This window comes from Festucalex cinctus, chromosome 10 (genome assembly GCF_051991245.1).
Source record: "Festucalex cinctus isolate MCC-2025b chromosome 10, RoL_Fcin_1.0, whole genome shotgun sequence".
Classification (NCBI taxonomy): domain Eukaryota; kingdom Metazoa; phylum Chordata; class Actinopteri; order Syngnathiformes; family Syngnathidae; genus Festucalex; species Festucalex cinctus.
In genome coordinates, this window is record NC_135420.1 from 26,057,088 (window position 1) to 26,077,374 (window position 20,287).

The window sequence follows — 20,287 nt, forward strand, 5'->3', positions numbered from 1 at the left end:
ATTAAAAAATAAAAAAAGATACTTTTTTTTAATATTTACTTTCTAGTAGCAGTGTCGTTTTTTAAAGGTGTATCTCATGTGTTGCAATTAAACAAGTTTTTGCTTCGCTTTGTCGCCCCCGTGTGGACGAAAGCATCGATGCACCCTGGGTTGCCTCTCACTGTACATTCCCTCCGTTGTTATTTTTTTCCCCCCCTCCAACAACTAAATAATACAACATAACACCTCCTTATTCATTAAGCAGGCTTTTTTTTTTAATTCATCATGTTTAAGCGAGTGTCTTCCTTTGATATTTTTTTTGAAGTCATAGTTAATTTTTAACAGACAAAATGTCCGACTGGGATGCTCGGCGAAGTATGAAATGTTAATTTATTTCAATAATTCTGCAGCACTAACAGCATTTTAATGTAGATAAATCCTTTTTTTTTTTTTTTTGCTATAAGACCTGAATGACTTGGACAAAATCAAAATTAATATAAGATTAAATTAAACACACATATTTGTTATGTTTAGATCTGCTTGAACGAATTTCAATACAGCGTTCGAATCAAATAAACAAAAATGATGATTTAATAAACGTATAGAAGACAATGTTTGAAGTAAAATCGGAAGCGGGAGGAAATAAAAGTCATTAAAAATGAATCTTGGCTGCGGGATAAAAAATGAATACTGTATTTTAGAAATATTGCATGTTTAAAATATGACGTGAATAAAGTGCTTGTTAAGGTTGTTGTGGCGCGCTCATTAGCGGCTCATAATGAGTCGAGTCATTAGAAAATGACAACCTTCATTACGCACGACTGAAAAAAAACAACATTAAAAACAAAACAAAAATGGAATGGAGGGGGGAGGGTCCTATAACCGTCACGCCGGAATTAAATCTCTCTTCGTTTTTTTTTTTTTTTTAACTAGAAACAGAGAGACAAAAAGTCGCGTTTTCTTGGAGTGTTTAGGAAATAAAAGCTCGCCGCTGAGGCCTGCAGAGAGCAAAAAAAAAAAAAAAAAGAGAGAGAGCGAGAAGCTTCATTTCTTCATTTCTCAGCATTGAAAACCGGCTTCAAGAAGCCGCGCGCTGATTGGCCGGCCCGATCCCGGGCGCCAGCCAATGAGAATGGAGGAGCAGGTGGATGAAAAGAAGAAGAAGCAGGAGGAGGAAGAAGAAGAAGAAGAAGAAGAAGAGGAGGTTTTTCTTTCTTTCTGTTTTTTCCACTGCTATGAAGAGACAAGCCGCGTCGGCGTGTTTATTAGAAAGGAGCAAATATTAATCGCCTCCACCCTCTCTTGGCCGTGGGCCGTGACGTCACGCCGGGAAGCGATTGTGGCGCGCCAGCGCGGCGATTAGCGGCAAAAAAAAAAAAAAAAAAAAAGGTTTGGAAGCGAGCGAGCGAGCGCCGAGTTGTGATATGCGGCAGCCGGACGGAGCGCGCCTGCATGCGCAAGTTGCACGCGCAACTTGCACGCAACAACTTGCGACCAACGCCAAACAATTCGTTTAGGAAGGGAAAAAAGAAACCTAAATCCGGGTGTGGTGGGGTGGGAGGGGCCTCACGTGGATGCTGCGGAAGTTCCACCGGCTGGATTGTGGACTTATTTCCCTTTTTTCGACTTCTTCTTCGGCGAACTTTTTTGTGTGTGTTTTGTTTGGTTTTGTTTTGTTTTGCGGCCGCGAGGAGTTCGAGGCGCGCCCGGGCTTGTGATGACGACCCGCTCCCGCTAAAGATGGAGGCATCGAGCGGCTCCAGCTTCGGCATCGACACCATCCTGGCGGGCGGGCGGGCCACGCCGTCGCCGCCGCCGTCCTGCTCGGACGCCGACACGGTGGCGGGGGGCACCGCGCCCTCGTCGCCGCTGTCGGTCACCGGCGAGCAGCCGGCGGAGCCCGACGCCAGCCTCCTCCTCCACCATCATCATCATCATCACCCGCCGCACCTCCACCACCACCTCCACCAGCACCACGGGCCGCCTCCTCCGCCCCCGCACCAGCACCACCACCTCCTGCTCCCCGCGGCCGGGGCCGGGGCCGGGGCCGGGGCGGGCTGCAGCGGGCCGCGGAGCGCCACCTCGTCCTTCCTCATCAAGGACATCCTGGGCGACGGCAAGCCGCTGGCCGCCTGCGCGCCCTACAACAGCACCAGCGTGCCCGTGTCGCCCGGCAAGGCCGCCGCCGAGAGCGCCGCCGCGGCGGCCCCGGACGGCTTCCGGCCCAAGCTGGAGCTCATGCACGAGGACGGCCGCGGGGGCAAGATGCAAGAGCGGCGGGACGAGATGCTGCTGCACGGCGACGTCAAGTGCAACGGTACGGAGGGGAAAGGATGGAAAGGGGGGTGGGGGGGTGCATGGGAGAAGGAAGAAGCTGTGCGCGGAGCTTCCCTGGTGGCTCAATTAGAGAGATGATTGTTACTCCTGCAGGCAGGAGGGGGGGGGGGGTGGGGTGGGGGGGTAACGCAGAGGGGCTACAAATAGATTGACATATTGATTTTTACAACAACACGCGCCTCAGCTCAAGTTCATTTAAAAGTTGACGCAGGTGATTTGATTTGAAAGTTGAAGACAGGAAATGACGAGTTTATTTTCAAAGACGTTTTGGAAGAAAAAAAAAATAAGGATACTTTCCGGCTAATTAAAAAAAAAGTCTCAAGTGTGATGTTTTAAAAAGATGAATCAACACCGCACTCAAATGTGAACTATATTGTTATTCAAATGATTGAATTGTTGCAGATAATTTAACGTCAGATGCAATAACGCACAAACGTACACCTCAAATTTGACAAATTGATTTTTTTTTTTAACGTTTTAGTTTGAATTCAAAAGCATTCTTCGGTTCTTAAATTTAGGACACCTAAAATATGGGTCCGATTATTATTTTATTTTAGGGAGAAAAATATACGTATTTTTCGAGGAATATGAATTGTTTTAAGAGAAAATGTATTAAAAAAATGTGCCGTATCATAAACAAAATGCGTATTTACATAAAAAAATAATGAACGTTAAAAAAATAATGGTTATATTTTCAAGCAAAAAAAATATTTGCAAGAAAAAAATGCATATTTCCATGAAAAAGTACAATTTCATAAAAAAGCATATTTTCAAGAACAAGAGCATATTAAAAAAAAGAAGCGTACATTTTAGGAAAAATGTATTCAAGTAAAAGATTAAAAAAAAAACATACAAAAATATATATATTTCTAGAAACAAAGCAAAACGCTATTTCCAAACAAACAAAAAAATTCACCTTCGTATACATTTTCAATAAATATGAAATAAAGAAGAAGCTTATCAAGAACATAAGTCTTATGTTTTAGGAGGAGGGGAAAAAAAATATGCCTTTTTCATGCAATAAAAATCTTGACATATTCCTGCAACTACAAATCCTTTTTTTTTTGGCTTAAACCCGAAAGCTGTGCAAGTTTTCCGGCCGGAAGCATGAGAACGTTCCCGCGCCTGCCTGCGTTGTGGTTTTCATTTTTGGTGCTCGTGCGTGCTCGCATGCAGGCAGCAAAGAGGAAGGCGAGCGCGAGATCTCCAGCAGCCGCGACAGCCCGCCGGCGCGCACCAAGAAGCCCCGCAAGGCGCGCACGGCCTTCACCGACCACCAACTCAACCAGCTGGAGCGCAGCTTCGAGCGCCAGAAGTACCTGAGCGTGCAGGACCGAATGGACCTGGCGGCCGCCCTCAACCTCACCGACACGCAGGTCAAGACCTGGTACCAGAACAGACGGTACGCAAAAAAAAAAACAAAACAAAAAAACACATGCTGTCAACGGGAACATTTGATGCTGATGCCGGCTTGTGCTTGTTTGAGCGAATTGCGTTTAGATTGTTATTACGGCGTTATTAAGGCGTTATTACGGGCCGAATTTTTTTTTTGCATTCAACCTTCAATTTTAATTATTAAATGTTCTTCAGTTTTACCATAAAAAGGGTGGGTGACGATTCATGTGTAATTATTAATAGAAAGTAATTTTTTTCATGTATAATAAGGGTTTTTCTTCGTGTTATATTGACACTGGATTCAGATCGATTCTGATTTGGTTTTAAGGTGTTTATTATATTTGCTTGATTTTTTATTTTTTTTTTAAATGTGGACTTTTATAGAGTGCATGAGTTGCAAACATGATACGATTCATTGCAATGTCAATTATTATTAGTGTCAGAATGAGATGGAAATATATTCCAAGCATATGTTTTTTTCATATGCATGCAAATAACTGCCAACAGGAAGAGAAAAGAACACTTAAGAGGCTTTCATTGCACTTTGAGGCCAATATATATATATATATATATATATATATATATATATATATATATATATATATATATATATATTTTTTTTTTTTTTTTTTGTTTTTTGTTTTTTGCCTGTTTTAATTTCTGGCAGGTGCATTTTAAACTGTGGTGATAAAGGTGAAAATGTGGTTTTTATCGTACACAAAATAATTGAAATATACCAACCGTGATTAGCATTCGATTTTGGAGTTATTATTGTCATAATTGCCTGCATGGGGAATCAACATTTCTTGAGGGTTGAATGGTTTCATCTTCAAATGATGATGATGATTTTGATTTCATGGATATATGCTGAGTCATATTTTGGGCTTGTATCTTGATTGATTACATGCAATTGTGCAGCTTTGATCGAAAGGTCTTGATTGATGCCTAAAATTCAGGCTTGTTTTGAGCCTCATGCACAATTTAATTGAACTTCTATGAATAAACACAGAATCGGAAATTGGCCACAACTGATTTATAAGCTTTTTATTTTTATTTTTTTTGCCTTTTTGTTAATGACAATTTACACGTTTGCCTCATGCGGTCAAATGGACACATGGCCATATATGGCGCAAAAACCGGAAGTTGGCCATTATGTTTGTGTTTTTAGGGGGTGGGGCTGAGAGGGGAGGGGTCATTAAGATTACATCACAAGCTTATCTGTTGTTTGAGATTTATCATGCACATTAGGAAAAAAACTTTCTTCCTCAAATCCATCAAATTGCAAGACAGAATGTATAAATGGCCCACACGCCACAGGTTGGACACCAATCATTTTGAAGTTGTTTTTTTGTTTTGTTTATTTTAAACACCGAGAATGACAAGTATTTGAAAAGTATTTTCCCCCCAACTCATGCAATTTGTTTTATGCTGCTTTCCCCCACAATTATCAGCTTTCACTGTGGACCGGAAGTATGCCCATATATGGTCCATATTCTGGATTTTGACCTCCACTGATTGTGGAGTATTTCTTTTATTATCATCATTATTATTATTATCATTATTATTGTTATCATCATCATCATTATAATTATTATTTTATTTTTATTTTTTTGAGAAAATGCCATCAGTATTTTGCCAAATTCATCATGCACACTGAAAAAAAAAAATTGTGATTTCCCTCCAAAATGTTCAAATCTTGCATTTTTTTTTCTATCAAAAAAATATTATATACACAATTATCCACAAGTTCTGACATTTCCGAGCACACCTGTCCGCTGAAAGTTGGTCACCAATGATTAAGGATTTTTTTTTTTTTGCACAAGAAACTTGCATTAAGCATCTTCCTTTATAATCGAAAATTCATCATGACCATTAAAAATATATAAAGAAAAAAATAATTGCACGCTTGACTGGATTTATGCCCATATATGGCCAACATGGCGGAAGTTGCATGGCTACGCCTGAGTTCGAACCCCCCCCCCCCTCTTAAAAAAAACAAAACAGTATTTCTACCCCCAATTTATCATGCAGATTAAACCCAAAAGCAACAATTTTTTTTTCCCCCGAATATGATCGAATTGCAGTTGTCCAAATGTATGCCCATATATGGCTTCTCATTTCGCAAATTGGCCGCAGATGATTTAGAAGCATGTTCCAAAATTATGATTGCATTTGTATTAATTTTTGCTGTCGGTTCTCACATCGCTGCAGGACCAAATGGAAGCGTCAGACGGCGGTGGGCTTGGAGCTGCTGGCCGAGGCCGGAAACTACTCGGCCCTGCAGCGGATGTTCCCGTCGCCCTACTTCTACCACCCGAGCCTGCTGGGCTCGGTGGACGGCAGCACGGCTGCGGCGGCGGCGGCGGCCGCCATGTACAGCAGCATGTACCGGACTCCCTCCGCGCCGCACCCGCCGCACCCGCACCCGGCGGCGGCCGCGGCGGCGGCGGCGGCGGCGGCGGCCGCGGGCATCCAGAGGCCGCTGGTGCCCCGCGTGCTCATCCACGGCCTCGGACCCGGGGGCCAGCCGGCACTGAACCCTCTGTCCAGTCCGCCGCATGCGCGGTAGGGACCGGGAGAAAAAACAAACAAACAAACAAACAAAAAACACTCAAGACATTTAAAAGAAGTTGCACGGACACGTGGAGGAGATTTATGACTGTGGAACAGGTGGACTGCTCGCGTCTGATTGTCCGTTTTTTCTTTGTCTTTTTGTACAAAAACAACAAAAAAACAACAACACTTAACATTAGTAAATAAACATTTAAAAGTTTATTATTAGATGGAGACGAACGGAATGAATAAAGACGTCATGCAAACGTTTAACTTTTTTTTCTTTTTTGCCGAACATTTTGTTCGAATTGCAAAATGTCAGCTTTCGTGTGACACGCGCAGTGGCGTGCACGCGCTTGGGCTCGGGAACGCGCAGGGATTGGGAATGCGTCCTGCATGGCAGCTGCTCACACAACAAGAGCGCATTTTCACTTGTTTCCACTTCCACAAAAGGGGGGGAAAAAGAAACCCCGACAAATTCTCCAAAAGCCAGCAGGGCTGCATCCAGAGAGAGGGAGGGAGGGGAGCACTTTTTTTTTTTTTTTTTAACCCATCAGGGGCCATTTTGAGGGCCGTGCGAAACGGCATTCCATGTCAACTAATGATCATGATTATTACTACTGAGCATGATTTGCTATAAAAACAGAACATTTAAGTTTCAATATAGGGAATGTGGACCAGATATATTTCTAAATGGCACTACACTTTTTTTTTTTTTTTTTCCCCAGAGATGCAATGACGTAATTTGTATTTACAGCTGTCACTAAAATAATTTTTCCAAAATATTTTTTTCCATTTTAGTTTTAATCTCTCTATTTGGTAGTTTGATATTTTTTGTCGTTTTGGAACTCTGATATATGACAATTTTACTCCTGGATAATTTTTTTTCCCCCTCTCCATAATGTCAATTTACTGTAAATTTCATCATTTTAGCACGTCAGTTCATTTGAAATGTTTAGGATGGACCAGATATATTTGTAAAAAAAAACATTTTATTTACAATGATGTAATTTTCTTATTCAACAAAAAAACATTTATTTTAGTGCACTAAAATAAATGTACATGCATGCAATGCTATTATGTGAGTACAAAAATGATCCAGTTTCCATTTCGGAAAAACTGATCGTTGAGGCATTTTTCAAAACTGTATGATGGAATTGATTTATGACCACATTTGGCCCACAAACCACAGTTTTACCACCCTTATAGAGATACTTTTTTTTTTTTTTTTTTTTTTAAGTAAAAAACGGACTTATTGTAAATTTCCAACCTTGTTAAGAATATATACATTCTAGTATAATTTGCTGAGCAAATGTGACTACGGGAGCATTTTGGAGGTTTGTCACCCAGTGACGTCACTTGCATTTATATACATCATATTTGATTTTTTTTGGTTTTTTTTTAATGACGCAATTGTTAACAAGGTTTTCAAATCTTCGCGAATTAACGCGCAAAAGTCGCCATTTTGCGTTGCGGCAGAATTGTGAGGCAGTGCATCATTTTGCGCACGCTATGCATGACTTATGCGCCATTATGATTTATTTATCATACTCCGCGGGTGGATGTAAATGCAGGAGGGGGGTGTGGGGGCGTCCGGGTTTGTTGCGTGTGCGCGCTTCATTAACAGCCTGCAAGACAAACAGAATTCATCCACGCCTTCAAAATATTATATCTAAATGATTTTTTATGAAGAGTTCCATTTATGGGGCGTGTTTGTTTGGTGAAATGGTGGCGCAAACAAAGCGGCAAAAAAAAAAGAAAAAAAAAAGTGGCAGTCACTTGTTTAAAGTGGGTCACACTTGAGTGAGAGTTAAAGTGACAGCGTGAAGCTGACTGGCAGGTTGAGCTTTTCACACGGGAAACACTCACTGCACTGCACTCCATATTGCAAACAGATTTCACGTCATCAATCGGATTGGGGAAATTTGAGTTGGGACCCCCCCCCCCCCCCTTTTTTTTTTTTTTTTTTTTTAAATAAGTATAATTTTCTAAAAATGTTTTTAATAGGAGAATGTAGGATGGTAGTTTGTTCCCGAGACATTTACTAAGAAGTCGTCTTTCTAGAAAGAACGATATTTTCATTTAAATTGTCATTGTTTTCAAAGAAATGCTAAGATTTGCTAGACCTTTTTGAAAACATATTTTTCAAGACATTATGACGTTTCTCTAGATAACATTGTTTTTGTCCCACGAAAGAAAAACACAATTTTCCAACATATTTTTCTAGAACGGTTTCTTCAAGAAAATTGTTTGTTTTCAACAACGAAATGCATGACAGACATTTTTTCAGGTTATATTTTTCAATGGCCATCTAAAGTGAGAAATGCCGTTTTCAATACATTTTTTTGAAAGGTATATCCAGAAAATATGTTGTGGATTTCTCAAGAACAAATGTGAGAAAAAAAATCTAATTTGTAACACAGATTTAAATTAAGTATTTCCTAGAAATAGTTTTCTTCAAGAAAATGTTTGTTTTCAAGAAAGAAATTTACTTTTTTCTAGACCTTTCTCACGAGTCATACTCTCTAGATTATGCTGCTTTTCTATGAAACAATATTTTGCCCAGTGGAGACATGTCCTGCCATGATACATAGTTAAGTTTTTTTGGGAAAAAAAAAATGTATTTGGACCTTTTTAAAAACTACGAAATGCAACTTCTAGACAGTTTTTTTTGTTTGTTTTTTAGAACACAAAGAAAAATGTGTTTTGTTTTCAAGTAAGATATGCACTTTTCTAGTGTTTTTTTATTTTTTTTTACAGTCATTTTTGAAAAAAGTTTTGGCTTTTCTAGGAAAAAAACAAAAAAAACACCCTTGTAAATAATTTGAAAGGTGTCGTTGACTGTGTAATTCGACGGCAAGATTTTCTGGAAAGTTTTCTTCAAGAAAATGTGTTTCACTTTCAACTAAGAAATGCACCATAGACATTTTTTTCAGATCATATTTTTCAATGGTCATCAAAAGCGAGAAATGCTGTTAATACATTTTTTTAAAGATATATTTGCCGAAAACATGTTAATACAAATTACAAATGTAAGAAGAAATGTAATTGAGAAGAAATTTAATTTCTAACACATTTAAATGAATATTTTCTAGAAATATTTTTCTTCAAGAAAATGTTTGTTTTCAAAGAAGAAATGCACTTTTTCTAGACATTTTTTCATACTCTTTCTAGATTATGTTGCTGTTCTATATAACAATGTTTTCCCCAGCGGAGACATGCCCTTCGATGATAGATTTTTCTAGAAAAAAAAAAGTTGTAGTTTTGACCTTTTTAAAAATGGAAATGCAACTTCCTAGACAAAGTCATATTTATTTTTAGAAATACTTTAAGAAAAATGTGTTTAGTTTTCAAGGAAGATCTATTTTCAAGTCAAGTCAAGATATTTAGCTTTTCTAGAAAAAAAATAGATTTGTGTAAATAATTTGAAAGGTGTGTCGTTGACTTGGCGTAATTGGGTGGCAAGATGACGACCGGCCAGCGAAGGATTGCGCGTAACGCCAGCTCGTAGGGCAGCAGACGTGAATAAAGCGGATGAAGGCCTCTTTCCTTTCTTTCTTTCTGTTCTGGCTTATTGACAACAGATGGGCTTTCTTCGGAGGGAGGCTCTCTCGCTCGCTCGCTCGTCTCCTGCGCTCGCCTCTCGTCGCTCCTCGTCTGCGCTCGCCTGCAGCGGGAACCTCGCGAGGCTCCTTTAATTGCCACTTTTCTCTGCGCTCGCTGATGTAACGCCGCCATATCTTTTTCATGACAATAATGAGCTAACACTTGCTCTGCTTGGCCTCTCATTATCACATCTGCCGACATCACTCACTAAACAGCGTCTTAACCCCGCCCCCTCTAGCGCCCCCCCCCCCCCCACCGCTTGCTCGCCAGCCCCCCCTCCTCCTCCTCCTCCTCTTCCTCTTCATCCGCCCCTGCAAGCATCCACCCAAAATATCTCTGCAACATCTTCTACACTGTTGCCTTCAGACAACACAACTGACCGAAGTGGACTCAAAAAAAAAAACGTTCAAACGGAAGAAACGATGCTGGCAAACGTCATCCTTGAGATTTTTTTTTTTAATCTTAAATCCAATAACTTAAAAAAAAAAAAAGACTACCGGTATGTCTTTTTTTGGTAACTTAAAGCTTGCTGATAAGTATGTCACACATTCTAACTACATTTTTAAAATGTTTAAGAAAAACATCTTTATTTCTTTTCCCCATTGCAATTAGCATTGTATATAGTTGATTTTATTTTTTATTTTTTATATATGTAAATACACAATACCTAAGTTATTTTTTTGACGATAGAGTTAAAATGTATTTTTAATTGTATTTACTTGTGTATGATCAGAAATATTTAGGATTTAAATGGCCTAATTAAGAGTTTGAGTGAATCATGTATTATTTTAGAAGCTATAAATTTATTATTATGAGTTAAATCAGTGGAATGCCCCAATTTAGTTTTGAAGTCAGTCTTATATTACTTTATTTGTATTAATTTTCTTTTTGTTTTATTTCATTTTTTTAAAATGTTCTTACTAATTTAGTTTTTGTTAATTCAATTATAGTTTAATTTTAATTGCCTCATTTTAAAATCATGCATATTTAAAAATGTTTAAGTTACTTTTTTTTTTAATAATTTCAAATGTGTGACTTACAAGGCGCAATATTAAAATATTATTGTAACTTTTTAATCTATTAATTTTAATGCCATTCATGTCTAATCATCACTTGAAAAATACTTTCATAAATGTTGCTTTTTCAACATGTATATTTTATTTTGTTGCAATTTATCACATCAAAAAAAAAAATCGAGGTATGTTTTTCACCCATTTGGATAAAAAAAAAAAAAAAAAGCTTGAATAAATGATTCTCCATCTCAGTCAGCCATGACGCTCATCAAAGCCACAGCAGGCCTGACTAATCAAAAGCAGACGCGACGATCAAACGATCACCTCGGAGGTCACGCGCATCAACTTCGTATTTTTAATTCATCATATTTTCCTGACGCTTCTGCACACAAATATTCTAAAACGGTCGGCGCGGTGGGAAAAAAAAAAAAAAAAAAAAAAAGTGTCCGACGGCGTCGACTTTTGGGGCCCGGCGAGGATCGTTTTGGATCGCGAGCCGCTCGTCTGAGCGATGGCGTCCATCATGGCGCCTTAAACGGGCCTCATCATTTGGGCGAAGGCAGCCAGTTTGCCTCCGCCGCCGCCGCCGTCGTCTTTGTCATGTGACGGGACAGCTGATGGCACCGAGGCTACGCTTGCTTTCAAGTTGCAACCGGGCCAACCGCCAACGAGGGATGGAGGAGGATGGAGAGAGAGAAAAAAAAAAAACGTCTGTCAGCAGTGATGTCAAAAGCTTCATTTTTTATTTTTTTTTTCTTCCTCCCGCAGAGCAATTAGAGGTTTCATCACAGCGGAGTGATGTCAGGATTCATTACGGCTCAGCCGTGGCTAATTGCTTCAAGGTTAAAGTAACAGATCTGACGCCGTCCCATTTTGAAGTGACAGCCCCGCCGCGCGTTCCGCTGCCGTTTGGCGGAACGCCGACGCGATGACACCCCGACGGCCGCGAGGGGGAGGAGGAAGGATGAAGGCTGACGAGCCAGAGCACATCAAAAAGGCTGCCATTGGTCAGCGCGCCGACGAAGAGTCGCCCGCCCCCGTCGCTTTACGGCAACCCAAACCGCTAACATGCTAACGACTTGCAACTGAAAAAATGGCAAACATCAGACGAGTTCAAGTAAGAACTTTGTAGTATGTCACATTAAAAATGTGCAAATCTTCGATGCCACTTTTTTTCCCCGACCAATAGCAGTACGAGTATTCACTTTTGAGTACTCACAGATACCAATAATATAAGCTAATTATGATTTTCATTTCAATGATCAAAATGGCTGATGCAAATATAGATTCACCGCAGTGTAGCACCAACTACTGGCAAGGAGGACTTACTCGAGATCAGATTTATTTTTTTTCCTGTCTGAAGTATCGATGGCTAGTATCAATCAGCATCCTTCGCCATTACTCGATACCAGCAACATAATGATACCAAGTTTCGGTACTCAATCACTAATTTAAAGGCAGTCATATTAACTCATTCCCTTGCAGCCATTTTCACTGAAGCAATCCCAGGCTGTTTTACTTGATTTTGACTGATGTTGCAAGGCCCACAGAATATTGTGTTCTATTGCTATAAAAACATGGAACCTACCAAAAGAAAGATTATAATATCTTCTTTTATTATAAAAAGTATATTTCTGTTTCTGTTTTCAATATTTAGCATTAGAATATAGCTAAGTTTCATCACTATTCACGAATTTGTTTTGAACCGTGGTGAAATCAGCTCGTTTTCAACATAGCCCTGGTTGATCTCTTATACTCTGCTGCCCCCTGATAGCCGTTTTTGTAATTACTACAATTGCTTAACTGTTCTCTACAGTTCAGAGGCTGCATCAAAGACTTGTGTATTCTCTAGCATTAGAAAAAAAACGTATAAATACGTCTTTGGGACATTTAAACCATTTAAAATAAAACGTATTTATACGTTTTTGGGAGTCATTGTGTTAAAAGCTACTATTGCTCAGTGGATTTCAGTCGCCTGCCTTCAGTTAATCAAAACCACCAAATTCCAGAAACAGAGAACCATGACAGAAGAACTCCAACATTTTGCCGCAGAAAAATGACAAATTTGGTAATATTTTCAAGTAGGTTTGGCTAAAAGCTTTTTTTTTTTTTTTTTTTTTTTTTTTTGTCGCATTAGAAAGCTGCGACTTTGTAGAATCACCATCGGTTTAACAAAAATGGCCACATACCATAAACGAAGACGACCGTTGCGGAACGTGCTAACATTTTGCAACCAAACAATGGTCAACTTTGACAAAGTTGGCAAAAGAGTTTTGTTGTGAAATAGAAGGTAAAGTTGGCGAAACATCACAAAAATCCTCAATGTGCGGTAACCTTCGCTTACATTTGAAACTCCCTCGTGGTCATATAGGCTAACTCAAAGCATCATATCATATATGGATCCACTCACGTACAATCCCATAGAGGCCATTACTGTCATCAGAATTGTGCGTGTTTTCATGTCAATGAATAAGGAGGATCTTACTGGCAAACAGTATCTTGGCACAAAGGACTCAAAATTAGCATACGGGATCATTTCCATCCACTCTGGAATGCCAACTTCATTTGTCTTTTTCGCTGCTCGCTCGTGTGATTTCCTGCGCATGGCGACTGCGTTGTCTCGGGTGGCGGTTTCCCTTCCGCGGCTAGCTGCTAATTGCTAACGTTCCGCCGCCAAGCCGTCTTTTGGCCCACGTCCACCAAGAACACAGACGGGATCTGCAGGCGATAAAAATCAAAACGACGTCCCGCTTCAAATATGCTCAATCACGAGTGGAGATTGTCCGCCATTAAATGTCTTCCAATTTGGAACATTTCAGAGAAAGGTAGATTCATTCTGGAAACAGATATATGTATATATATTGATTTGGAATCAGCGTGTCAGTTGTAGCATATTTGTACTTTTCAAATTGTTCCCCTGTGTAGGTAGTTGCTCAAGCTATGTTTAAAAGCAGTCATAAAGATATATCTAATATAATAACATCATCTCCCAAGAAATTCCAAAGTGCAAGCGATGGTCCTATTGGGAAAAGAACCAAATTTGTAAACCAAGCTAACTTGTTGCCACAACAGCTTGCCATTGATTTTGAGTTTATCATAGTTGTTGTGTCCATTTTTAATCTCCACCCGTCTTCAGACCTTCCCGTAACTTCCTGACCCGAGCAGAGAGAGAAATGGCAGCCGGTTAGCATGGGCGCGAGGGCGCTGGAGACGAGCAGTTGTTTACCCCGAGCTTCTTCCGGCTCCTCTCCGAGTGGAACACCTGATCCTTGCCACTGATTGTTTGTTTAACCGCTGCTGGGAACGGGAGAATCCCCCCCAGGTCGGAGTAAGTGTTGATCTAAGGTGGGATTGGAAACGGCCTAATGAGGAACTCTTTGGATAATCAGCCGTAGCTGCGGCGCTTGTGCATAATTTGAGTTCTTCGCCAGCGAGGAGGAAGATGACTATGAGGAGGAAGAGGAGGAGGGCGGCGGATGATGAAAGCGCCCGGAGATCGGGGTTAATGAAAATTAGCGTGTCAAGTTCGTCTCTACCTCTCTTCTTTTTTTTATTTTTCCATTCTTCGCCTTCTTTTGTTCTTCTGACGACGGCGTATTGTTGATGTAATGGAACAATTAGTGTTAGCGCGGTTCATGGCAGGGATAAGGTGCTGGCTGGCGGGCAGGACGCCGCCTGTAATTAGGCGGCAGGCTGATGACATCCACAAGAATATAGGGAAGAAAAAAAAAAAAAAACATATTTGCGGCTGTGCTTGCTATGGGAAAACCGCAAACAAGTACGGGAAAAGCCTGAAAGATTGTAAATGAGAACAAAAAGCAAAACCATGCTAAAGCTAATTTTGACAAAATTACTAAAGAAACTGAATACCGTATTTTCCGCACTATAAGGCGCACCTTCAACGAATGATATATTTTAAAACTTTTTCCATATATAAATGCGCTACAATAGAGGCTGGGGTTACGTTATGCATCCATTAGATGGTGCTGCGCTAAAGGGAATGTCAACAAAACAGTCAGATAGGTCCGTCAAACTTTATGAATAGATTACAAACCAGCTTTCTGACAACTCCATTCACTCCCAAAATGAATAAATAGCTGTTTTATTATTTTCTCTGAGGTAAAGTGTTAGTATTAGCTAGCGATCCAAGATGGCGGGATCTTCTGCCGATCGTGCAGGGTCACCGATAGCGTATTGACCTGTTGCGGCTCAATACAAATCCATATATAAGGCGCACTGGATTATAAGGCGCATGGTCAGCTTTTGAAAAAATTGAAGGCTTTTAGGTGAGCCTTATAGTGCGGAAAATACGGTAATTTGACCCAATAATGGTGGACAAGATGCCGCATTAAATGTAAGCATTATTCACAGTGAAAAGTAATTCTCGAGGAAATACGTTGTCGGCGCGAATTAAATTCAACATCACCTTTGGAACAAGATGGCGTCCCAACACAAACCAGCGTCAGAGCAGACAAAAAAAAGATGTTAACCTCGCTTCGGTCATGTTGTTTTTGTTTTGGCGGCGTTGAGCTTAATTACATTTTTGGACTCGGCGGGGCGGGCGTGAAGACTGGCGCCGCGCGAGCTAGCCCGGGCCTGCCGAGGCGCTAAGTGCTGCTGGAAGACGTGCACGCATATTAATTTGTTTGGATTTTTCATAATAGTTAGGTTTTCATTTTGATTCAGGTTTTTTTTGTTTTTTTTGTTTTTTTTAAATGCAGTAGTATGTAAAAGTAAACAATTCCTGACAATAATAAGTTCTATGCCACAAATGAGCGTTTTGTGGTCACAAATGAGCAATTTCTGACAAAAAAAAAAAAAAGGCATTTGGAGGACACAAATTATGTTAATTAAATTATTATTAAAGGCATTTTGAGGGGCCGTTATGTCCGTTCCGTGGCCACAAATGAGTATTTCACCGTCACAATCGTTTTGTGTGCACGTTATTCCCATTTTGTAGCCACCATTTTGTATTTGGTGGCTTCTAATGAGAATTTGAGGCATATTGTAGCCACAATTAAATTTTTTATCTTGTCACGTCAGACCGTACAAAGTGGTGAGAAACGCACCAACAACACGGTGTTGCCAAGTGGATAAGGAGCCAACGTTACACGGGCTATTGTGTTTCCTCAGCTAGCCGCAAATAAAATACGCAGACAAAACTGGTCTTTCTCCGCATTAGCGATGCTTATGCGTTATTGTGCCCGCAGCCGCACAAAGCGTCCCCCCGGTTGAAGCGATTTGCTGCGCACAATGCCGCAGCTTAACCAGCTAGGTCAGGTCAAGTTGACTCAGACAATGGAGACTTTAGTGCGGCACCCACAGCGCCCAAGTGTCGCCCGGACAAAGTGGAGCAAACATTTCATCCAGTCGTGGCCCGCAGTCCATAAATGTCCCGTCCAATATGCTCGCTCACGTCAGCCGTGTCTTTCATCGCCCGTCTGCTCTTCTTTCCGCGGCAAACTCAAGGCCAAATGTGGATACAAATACGCCACTAAATATGGTAACCAGGAAACAAACACGACACCAAATATGGAAACGGATATGGCCTGGTACAAACCTCAAATTTTGGTCTTCGCATGCTCTTTCGTGCCGAACAGCAAATGTGAAGTAGTGTTCATTTCGTCGGCAAAAACTACAAAAAATAATCTCGTCAACATACATTTTTCACCCGACTAAAATTAGACTAGACTAAAACTCTCATTAATAAACAATAACTGGGAATAAATCAGTTTGCAAGTTTGTCGGCTAATGAAGACGAGACGAAAATGCACTTCACCTAACAACTGAACTAAAATCGATGTGGACATTTTCGTTCATGAACGAAAACCAGACGAAAATATGATTTTGTCAAATCTTGTCTGCTAATCTGTCACTGTGGCACACAGTGACACAGCCCATTTCAAATCTGAAGTTAGCATGTAAAACATGCGCAAATATGGGACATATGGGAGGTGGATTGACGGTGGAAAGTTAATAAACCCAAGTGTAGACCACCTTGGATCGTTAATGTTTTGTCCTCATCACTTTATATACTATATACTAAGCTCACCTAGCAAGAAAAATAAAATGACAAGATGAGTTTTAAAGTTACCATGACCAGGTCATCTAGAAGTAAGATGTCCTGTGTCAATATTAAAATCAACTTATTGACGGACGTCGTACTTCAGGATTCTTTTGTCAAATGTCATTGGAATGACGACTTTAAGTCACGCCTCTTCCGTGGCATATACCCCATAGCAAAACCAGAAAACTTACTTTGTTTTCATAAAGCACTGACAATATTACCAATACTAAAAGAAATACGTGTATCCTTTCATCCAGCAACGTTAATCTTTGTATTCTTCAAGCAATGAAAACATCAAATATGTCATGTTGTTGAATTTGCCACTGCGTTTAGTTTGTTTTAACCGACACCAAAAAAAAAGTCACGACACCGCCGAGGCCAGACGAGAGCCGACGGTAGCCAAGATGAAAGTGAACAAGCGCACTCAGCCGAGGTCGACAAAAGCGCAACTAATAATACGCCCGACGAAAAGGCGATCCAAAGCCTCTTTGGCAAATCATCGCTAATTGGACCTTTTCTTCCCCGTCGACTTAGCTGCCATTCTACCTTTTTTTTTTCAAAGCCTCCTTTTTGAGAGCGGCCTACTCCAACCAAGTGACCATTAGCTCCGTGTACGACGTTACAGTCGCAAACCAAAAAAAAAAAGAAGCATTAGATAATGAAAGTGCGCTTCTCTTACAATGCAAGTCAAAGGCAAGCAGATGGCGGAATGAAGAAGGAGTGCGTCGTTGTTGTTGCTGTGCAGGAAATGATCAGGACGTGACAGCACTTTGCTTTCAGGTAATCTATTCCCATAATTGTCACGCCAGATGCCGTCCCCTCTTTAACCATCAAACCCCGCCCCCCTCCCTTCGCCGCTACCCCCTACCAGTCCCGCCGAGGAGGTGTCATGCGAGCGTTACGTCTTGCGGAACACACTCGGCGAAGCGTCGACAGAAGCTTTGACAGCGCCGTTGCCAGCAAAACAAACAAAAGCTCGGGCACTTAAGCAGCTGATCAATGCCTGTTCCAGGAATTTTTTATTTTTATTTTTTGTCAAATAACGACGTTTCTTAGCTCAGAAGAGGTGCCAAGCTCGCTCCAAATTAGCCTTCAAGAGCGACTCTCGGCACGCCGGTAAATAAAGGGCCAGCATAAATTACCTTTTGCGTGTCAATCCTGTGGGGTTTTTTTTTGTTTGTTTTATTTGGTCTTTTTGTTAGCGTGTCGCTTATTCGTCTCGCTGGCGGGATGAGATGAAATGAAAGTCGTCGGTTGACACTTTTTCACGATTGGCTGGGCCGGGCTCGTGTTGTGCGCGATGCAGCCAAACTTTGGCCGCTGGAGGAGGAGACAGGTGGTGTTTATGCAGATGAATGAGCGCATTACACCGCCCGCGCTTCCTCCTGCTTGAAACATTAGCGTTTCAAACGTGACACATCAGATCTTCGTCTCCCGCGCTAGCTAGCTGCCTGCCGGCTGATGTTTTGGCGCATGCGGCGGACCGCGTGCTCGACATCGGTAGCTCGTAACCGGCGAGCGATCATCCACCAATTAGTCTCCTGATCTCATTGGACCTCTCGGCAGATCTTTTGATGTCATTGACCTCAATTAGACCTCAGTGAATCCTCGCTATTTGTACGAGCTAGGCGCCGTCAACCGGCGTCTAAAAGATGGCCGCTGAATAATGTTTTGAATTGTTCACATTCAAACAGTAGCCGGAGACTTTTCTGTCATTCCGACGAATGACGATCTCCGGTCAACTTGTTTACTTGTGACGTGATCTAGTCCAATGTCACCGTTGACACGAGCCACTCCATTAAATCAATCTAAACATCTTGAGATTCCTCAAGATGAGTTCATTCATCTATTTAGCACAGTAGCTGTGATTGTTTTAACATTTGTAAAATCCTGTGAAACGTAGTTTTAAACAAATTCTCCCATCGCAGACGAGCTCTGGTAAGACGCTGCCAGTTTAGAGTTCATAGATGACGGCATAACTTCACAATAGTGTAGATTTTATCCGCCATTTTTAAATTTAGTCTCAATCACGATTGTTAGTTTTTATAATAGTCAACCACATGCCGTTTTTATTTTGTCCATTTTTAGTCGGCTATAAATCGAGCATTCTGGTGTTTATTTTAGTCCTAACAAACAATTTTATTCGTCTAGTTTTAGTCAACTAAAACTGTCAACGTTTTAGTCAGGACAATCGTTTAACCACTGTATTTTTTTATTTTTTTTTTCTGTAGATTATATTGGACACTTCGGATCTAAAACCATTTCACATAAAATGTTCCCTCGTCTTTTTGATGAAAAACAACTTGAATTACAGTATATCAACAAGTGGCTACTATGGCTCCATGCTATGAGCTTGTAAGTTAACCAACATTAGTTAGCGTTCGGATTACCGTTATTGTTGCACTGGATTACTGTTACGATATAACCTATAATTTTCTTTTTTTTAATTTTTGTTTAATAATAAACGGATGGATGGATGGAATGCAACTGTTATTTCTTCTTGTCAGGTAATTTTATTCAAATAACTCTTTGTTGTCAGTCGTGAAAACCAAACTTTTCATTCACGATCCAAGGTTCTGGTTCATTAAAAAGTAACAGCGATCGGCTTATTTCGACAGCGTCTTTCTCTGCGGGATGAACATAACTTTACGGAGAGCAAAAGATTACGTTCTTTCCGCAATTTTGTCATCACATGGTTCATTAAAACAAAGTTAAGGCAATCATCGTTTTATGTATGGTGTCATTCTTCATACACTGTACAGTATAAATAATTTGTGTATCAGTGCAAAATACATGTTCACTTTCCAATGTTGTTGCTACGGTATGTGGTTTGTTGAAACAAAGTCACAGTGACTCGTTATTACTAGTTGTATTGTGATCATGTTCATTTGGAAGTTGTGAGCGCAAAATGGCCGTCTACACACCATGATCTTTGGGCGGTTAATAAAACAAAGTAACTGTGATTCACTCTCATCTTGAAATTTGTCATTATTCAGATGCAATTATATCTTCAACCTCATTCGTAAACTCACGACGTTACATTCACCACCAGATGGTTTTCATCATGTGGTTCATCAAAACAAAATAACTGCCATTATTTTTGTCATGAGTGTCACTAATCTTAAATAAATGTATTTCCGTTGTCATGTCAATTTCACGTCAGAAGTCTCCACTCTTGCCGTCGCTTGTTTTGTTAAAACAAAGTAACGATCGTCTCAAACGTTCAAAAGGGAAGCTATTGAAAGCTTTTCATGGAAATTGGCAAGATTGACATGACATTCAAACAAAGTATCTGCGCCGGCTTTCCTTTCAGCCGGCTGGGAGGAAGAAAGGTCCA

General features: G+C 40.5%; 2 protein-coding genes across 4 annotated transcripts in view; one reads left to right on the forward strand and one right to left on the reverse strand.

Moving 5' to 3' along the window:
- The window catches only part of tgfbr3 (transforming growth factor, beta receptor III), a 259,659-nt gene that overhangs the window by 127,141 nt on the left and 112,231 nt on the right, over positions 1-20,287 (reverse strand). The window lies entirely within an intron of this gene.
- Positions 1,149-6,614, forward strand: barhl2 (BarH-like homeobox 2). Its single transcript, XM_077534227.1, has 3 exons — positions 1,149-2,296; positions 3,493-3,718; positions 5,923-6,614. Exons 1-3 carry the CDS (start codon positions 1,432-1,434, stop codon positions 6,278-6,280), a joined length of 1,449 nt encoding a protein of 482 aa, XP_077390353.1. The 5' UTR covers positions 1,149-1,431; the 3' UTR covers positions 6,281-6,614.

What these genes read in the sequence shown, in the direction of transcription:
- barhl2 (XM_077534227.1), top strand. Translation starts at nt 1,432, where the DNA reads ATGCGCAAGTTGCACGCGCAACTTGCACGCAACAACTTGCGACCAACG. An exon ending in CGGCGACGTCAAGTGCAACG is followed by an intron (nt 2,297 to 3,492) that starts GTACGGAGGGGA and finishes GCTCGCATGCAG; the next exon opens with GCAGCAAAGAGGAAGGCGAG. An exon ending in ACCTGGTACCAGAACAGACG is followed by an intron (nt 3,719 to 5,922) that starts GTACGCAAAAAA and finishes ACATCGCTGCAG; the next exon opens with GACCAAATGGAAGCGTCAGA.